The following is a 6,913-nucleotide window of genomic DNA, read 5'->3' as shown; positions in this document are numbered from 1 at the left end:
ATTCAAAAAGATTACATCCACTGTCTTCACTCCAAATGGGTGATTTTATCATAGAAGGCGACGAAGGCAGGGCTTTCCCTTCATGATCTCATGTTAACTACATCTGACAACAGCTTTGTTCTTTAACTGCCTTCTGCTACTCTCCAGAATAATTTTCACCATGTTTCAAGGGCTTTAGGTTAGACTTGCAAGTCTGTAGTTCTGTATGCCTTCTCTCATGCCCCTTTTTGTAGATGAGCATAACACAGGCCAGCTTCCAGTCAGCGGGAACCTGCCAGACTCCCATGGTCTTTGGCAAATTGTTGGGAGGGATGCAGCCATAACATCCACGAACTCCCTCAGTTCCCTGAGGTGAATCCCATCAGGCCCCATAGACTTACACATGGTCAACTGATACAACAGTGACTGCTACAAGAAAGGCACTAAGGCCTGAGAGTGCGTCCAGAGAAGAGCAATGAAGCTGTGGGGGTTCTGGAGCACAAGTCTGATGAGGAGGAAGCTAGGATTGTTTCGTCTGAAGAAGAGGTTTAGGGGAGACCTGATCACTCTCTACAGCTGCCTGAAAGGAGGCTGCGTTGAGGTGGAGGTCAGCCTCTTCTCCCAGGTAACAACAATGGAATAGCCTCAAGTGGCTCCAGGGGAGGGTCGGGTTGGATATTAGGAAGACTTTATTCTGAGAAAGGGCAGTGAGGCAGTAGCACAGGCTGCCCAGGGAGGTGGTGGAATCACCGTCCCTGGAGATACTGGAGATATCTGAGAATTATGTGGATGTGGCACTGAGGGATGTGATCAGTGGGCATGGTGAGGGAAAGACTAGGTGATCTTAGAGGATGTACAATTAATAAATATACAGAGTGATGTGGTTAGACTAGTATTTACAGGTTGTATAACTAGAAAGATTATCACAACAGAAAGAATTAATCAAAAATAGATGAAAAAATACTCACCTCTGTCCCAGACTCACAAAAAAAAAAAAACTTGATAAGGAGCAGTCTCCAGAAAGAGATCCCTCCCTAGTGGCAGTCAGCCCTTAAATGGGGTCTAGGAGAGGGGCAGCCAGGCTCCACCCCTTCTGGTCACACAGCTGAATCACATCACCCTCACCCGTGCTCCCCACGGCTGACTCAGTGCTTGCCTCAGGTGATCAATCAGTGGTTCAGGCCCTGACTCAGCAGTTCTCATACAGAGGGCATTTCCAACCTTAATGATTCTGTGATTCTGTACTGGAAAGTCACCGCTATTTTGAGCGCTTCTCTTAAATAAAGACAAGACAAAAGAAACCACACCACCGCTTTAAAAGTAACAACGCCCTCGAGGCACAGCTCTCCTCAGCGCAGCCTGACAGCACAACCGAACATCAGTAGAACGCTTCCCGCCCTGCGCGCGCCCCCTGCCGCCACAGGCAGTACAGTCCAGTCCCGCTTCCGAACAGCACTAAACTCAACCCCTCCGAGCACGCGCGGTGCTCTTCCTCTATGAAGCGAAGTGAGCGCCCACTCCTCCGTTGCGCATGCGCAGCCCGCCCCCATGGCCGAGGGTGGAGTGCCGGTGGGTGGGGCCCTCAGGGATGGGGCGGAGTCGGGCGGGACCGGGACGGCAGGCGGGCAGGGAGGCTGGTGGCGCGCAGCCGGTGGCGGGGGGGTGGCAGGAAGGGGTCGGTCATGGATGCCAGCGCGTTGGAGTTGGACGCGGTGAAGTTCGCGCAGTTGGCGGTGCAGCGGGACCAGAGCGGGCGCTACCAGGAGGCCGTCTTCTATTACAAGGTGTGCGGTGGGGGAAGGCCCGGGGGCGGGCGTTTACGGCGGGGAAGGCGGAAGGCCGCGCGGAAAGTTTGTCTGTCCCCGGAGCGAGCGGCGCAGCCCGGCGCTGTGAGGGTGGAGCCGGGCTGTGTGGCGATCGTTGGCATTCGTCGGTGTTTGCTGAGCGTTTCTGCGGAGCAGGCGGTGGCTGTGAGCGCAGCGAGGCGGTGGGCGGGGCGTCTTAGTGGCGGTGGCGGCGGGTCGGCTGTGCTGGTGCAGGTTGGTGTGAGGGCAGCGTGCGGGCTGCTGTTCGCGACCGCCGAAAATGAGCGGCTAACGGTGGTGACAGCGCTGAAAAATTGTGTTTTGTAGCTGAGAATTCGTTCTGTCGAGTCGCGTTTATGCTCTCTGTATCAATTGTCATTTTCATGGAGATAAATAGGAGGCGTTACTTTTGGAGTGACCTGTGTAAACAGACCATACTTTTCTTAGATTTCTGTGTGAAGGAATAGACTCATAGAACAGCTTGGATTGAAAGGGACCCCAAAGATGATCCGTTTCCAACCCCCTGCCATGGGCAGAGCTGCCACTCACCAGCTCAGCTGCCCAGGGCCCTATCCAACCTGCCTTGAGCGCCTCCAGGGATGGGGCACCACAGCTTCTCTGGGCAGCTGTGCCAGGGCCTCACTGCCCTCTCTGTGGAAAAATCTCCCCCTGACATCTAATCTAAATTTCCCCTCCTCTGGGAGAGATTCCTACACAGGAAGAGGAATACCTGCATTTAATTTACAATGGTAACTTAGGGTGAGTTAAGTTTACAATGGGAAGTGTGTGTACGTACAAAAGTTACAATCATCAGTAATGATGGTGATAAGGTCTGTGCCTCTCTGCAGCACGTGCATGGTATCTGTTAGCTGTGCACACACGTGACAGCACGTTTCTGACACATCTGCAAGAACATGTCAGCTGCTCCTCAGAAGAAAACCATTATTTTTTTTTTGGTGAAAATAATCACTCTTCTGCTTTTCCTTATAGCACACAAAAAATTATTTTCCTGTGCTGCATTTAGGTGATACTTCTAAAAGCAGAAAGGCATCCCTCGCATCTCAGGCTAAACGCAACAAGGAGAGTAAGGCAGAAAATGCTTTGTGGTTTGCACCTGTGAGGGCACAGGGCAACATGAGTGTGGGCACTGCTCTGCACAAGGAAAGCTTTGGATCACAGCTCTGCAGATACAGGTTTGGTGCTCAGACAGGAGGTTCCTCGCAGCACAAGGTCAGGTGTTGATTCTTGTGTCAGGCTCTGTCTGAAGGTATCTGACTTGTTACCAACTTTCTTATTATCTACTTGTGCGTTTGCTAAGCAAATGGGTGACAAATTGGATTCTGCGAGAACTTGACCTGAGCATGAAGCATGGGAAATGTCACTTCTTGTTGCTGATAAACAACAAACAGAATGTCTGAATGGTTTTGCTGTGTCTGTTCACTTGTGATGGATCAGAAATACCAGCTCTGAACCACACCTACATCCTGTGACAGCTGGCATGCTGGCACAGCTGCAGCTTACTGCATAAGGGTCCGTTTGCACCTTGAAATCAGGTAGAACAGTTGTGGTCCAAATCAGGGAAATACCACTTATGCATGGATTTGTAAGCACCAGTTTGAAGATTTGTTTTTTACATCATGCTCACCATTGCAATACGGCATCTCTACTTTTGGTGTGCCACAGATGTGCGTGTGCTCCTGGAGCAGATGTCTGTAATGTGTTTTTCTCAAAACTAGTTGTATGCTAGACCTTAACGGTACTTAATTGCTTACGTATAAATGAAATCTGACCCACCTTTGCCTTTCTGTCGCTGTGAGCACTTCATGTGGTGTAATACTTGAAAGGAGCTTACAAGCAGGAGGGGAACAGACTTCATGCAGGTTGATAGTGATAGGACAAGGGGGAGTGGGTTTAAACTGAAAGAGGGGAGGTTTAGGTTAGATGCTAGGAAGAAACTCTTCACTCAGAGGGCAGTGAGGACGTGGCACAGCTGCCCAGAGAAGCTGTGGTGCCCCGTCCCTGGAGGCACTTAAGACCAGGTCGGATGGAGCCCTGGGCAGCCTGATCTGGTGGGTGGCAGCTCTGCCCATGGCAGGGGGTTGGGCTGGGTGGGCTTTGGGGTCCCTTTCAACCCAAATCATTCTGTGATCCTGTGAATATGACGATGGATGTTGACAGGTTGTATGCAGTGCTTGCTTCTGTGATGCTTGGCAGTAAAATATTTACCCTGATGAATAAAGATTGTATTAGGATTGGTTCTAAGCTTGTGCAGACAAGGTTGAGTGCGTGTGGGAGTAAACAGACAGCTTTGGCAAAATCATAGCCACAAAGTAAGCGAGAGCCCCTCTGGCCCCAGCTCTGTGCTTGCCCTGCATAGAGCCATCTTCCTGAGGACCATCGCTGGGGAGCAGCACTGACAGTTGTTGTTCTGCTTCCTACATACGTGCCTGCTACGTGACTGCCTCCTTCCCTCACCCGCTGCTGCTGGGAAGGAGAGCACTGCTGCACGAATGTGGGTTGTTGGGTTTTTTCCCCCGTGCCAATAATGAGGTCAGAGTAAGGTTTTTATCTTTGTTTTTAAAACTGACAAATCTCGATTTTATTTATTTGTTTATTTATTTATTTCATATTCTTCTGAGACTGTGTCAGCTCTGGCTGTTGATTTCAACCCTACCAAACCTTACTGTGGCTTTTTTTTTTTTTTTTTTTTAATAAATTTAGTGAGTGGATAGACAGCTGATTGCAACTGAGGGCATTTTTTTTCCTAATAGATTTGTGCATTATAGAAAAAGTCTTCATGTGGATAACATACTGTGCTTCTGAGCTGGAGACCTTCTTATGCTCCCTCCTGGAAATGGACTTCAATCAATATCCAGTGTTTTCTGCACATAGAAACATTTAAAGACAAAAATTTGAGGAGCTGGGAAATCTTAATTCTGTAGAATTTCAAGATCTGATCACTTTTTCTATCCGTGTTACTCATACAAAACTCCGTAATTCTATGAATTTGTTTTTTAAAGGTTTTTTATATTGGTTTTATCAGATTAAGTGCAAATAATTTGTGAGTGATATGTTAATTATTTTTTTTTAAGGTTTTTATTTTCTTCCCCAACCATAAATCTGTACCTTTAAAAGTAAAAGACAGTTTGTCCTGAGTTTTACTTAGCTGATTTCAGTGCATGACTGAATAAATTCATTTAAAATTTCTGGTTTTGTGCGTGTGACTGCACACACTGACCTAAGATGTGGCCTTAGGCCTCTACTCTGCAGGTGTTCAAGCCCAGGTTGAATGGGGCCAAGGGCAGCCTGGTCGAGTATAAAATGTGGAGGTTGGTGGCCCTGCCTGTGGTGGAGAGGGTTGGAGCTTCATGATCCTTGAGGTCCTTTCCAACCCCGGCCATTCTGTGATTATAATAAATCTTCTGAGGTTCTGCAGTTTTATAGGTTGTTCTGTGTGAAATTGAACTTAGGAAATTGGATTTCATCTGTAACTTTTCTCTGGCAGATTCTCCCTGCACCACTGAACCCTGATAAGGGTGTAGGAGCCAGCTTTCGTGCAGACTCGTTGTTGCTGTAGTTTTCTGTTCATGGAAAGTAATTTTCCAGTCACCAACCGTTAACTTTTGTTTCAAATTCCTTTCCCTGCAGGAAGCCGCGCAAGCCTTGATTTATGCTGGCATGGCAGGGTCAAGCTTGGAAAATATTCAAGAAAAAATAAATGAGTATTTGGAGAGAGTTCAAGCTCTCCATTCAGCAGGTGGGTAAGGAGCTTTCTAATCAAACCTCTGCATAAATTCAGTAGAAAGCGAAAGTCTAACAGTGCTGTGAAATATCTGTGATGTTTGCTCTGCTTCTCATGTTTCTTATTTTTTGTGAGTCACTGTTTTGAATTCTTTAGTGAATCAAAATGTAGCGCAGTGCAGAAGACTTATTTCTAAGGACTTGGGTGTGCATATTCTTCCACTTTAAATATTCTTAGGAACCACATCTGCATAATATGCAAGAGATCTTATGTACGTTACTTGACATGTGACATATCCTGAGACATATCAGCCTTGGGGGAAGAGTGTATGTTTCTTTTTCCTTGTGAAGATGTCTTCAGCAAAGTTTGCCAACTTCCTCTTTGCAGCCAAAGAGTAGATGTTTCTCATCTGATAAAACCACCAGTGTTTCAGTGCTATGGGAAGGATGCTTTTGCATGTCTGCTGCTGTAGAAAGCTGAACGCTTTTATTTTTCTTTTAGTTCAGTCTCAGAACACAGACCCTCTGAAGTCAAAACAGCAGCTGGACTTGGAGCGTGCTCACTTCCTAGTTACACAGGCTTTTGATGAAGATGATAAAGGCAATGCAGAAGAAGCTATAGAGTTGTACACGGAAGCGGTGGAGCTCTGTTTGAAAACAGTATGTTAAGCTACAAGTTAACTTGGTGGAATTACGTGATGGTAAGGAATTCTTCCACTTACACAAGCAGCTGACTCCTAAAGGCTGGCTTAAAAATGGAGTACCTGTATTTCTAAAAGCTGTTCTTGAATGTTTTTTTTTTTTCCATTAGTTGTTTCTGTAATGTTTCTTCCAGTTGTTACATTATTTAATGCTGTAAATTCATGGGGACTGGTCATTTGTGTGTTTTCACTGAGCCAGATTATACTAAGAGATATAAATATGCTGAACGTTTTGTCCTGTTAACTTTTACGCTAGAATGAATGCAATATTAAAAGAGAAATCAAAAACTGTTAAAATTGAAGATAGCTTTCTAATGTGTCAGCTATTTTATTTTCTGACTATATTAAAGGAAATAATTATTGGCAGTTTTTTGTGTAGCATTTTCTGAAAGCGTAACAGTCTCCTGCTGCCAAAACTGGTAAAAAATACTATTTGATTACTCAGTAGCTAACATTAAAGATATTATGAGTGAATCCAATTCACGCTGCAGTTAATGGTAGAGTTAAATTGGCCATTATGTGAATGATGACAAACATAATTACAGGTACTGCTTTTTTTCTCTAAAGTCCAGTTGTCATAACTAACTCATTATAGGAAGAGTTCACCATCATAATGTAACTCCACCAAGTCTGTTTTTCTTTTCTCCTCTTTCTTTTTTGTAGTGTGAATATATGTGGGTTGTTGGG

General features: G+C 45.8%; 1 protein-coding gene across 3 annotated transcripts in view; it reads left to right on the top strand.

Moving 5' to 3' along the window:
- The first annotated feature begins 1,559 nt into the window (after positions 1-1,559).
- The window catches only part of CAPN7 (calpain 7), a 28,937-nt gene continuing 23,583 nt past the window's right edge, over positions 1,560-6,913 (top strand). For 2 of the 3 annotated variants that reach the window (XR_014883974.1, XM_010712919.4), the window contains exons 1-3: positions 1,560-1,763; positions 5,433-5,541; positions 6,028-6,185. Coding sequence is in view for 2 of the 3 variants with exons in the window: in XM_010712919.4 (XP_010711221.1) it covers positions 1,662-1,763; positions 5,433-5,541; positions 6,028-6,185 (369 nt within the window). In the remaining variant the exon portion in view is untranslated. Of the gene's footprint in view, positions 1,764-5,432; positions 5,542-6,027; positions 6,227-6,913 lie in introns of those variants that run through there. The other variant, XM_010712920.4, reaches the window with a different exon arrangement.

The sequence above is a fragment of the Meleagris gallopavo genome, chromosome 6 (genome assembly GCF_905368555.1).
Source record: "Meleagris gallopavo chromosome 6, MGAL_WU_HG_1.1, whole genome shotgun sequence".
In the NCBI taxonomy this organism is placed as follows: Eukaryota; Metazoa; Chordata; class Aves; order Galliformes; family Phasianidae; genus Meleagris; species Meleagris gallopavo.
This window is presented reverse-complemented; position numbering and strand designations above follow the sequence as displayed.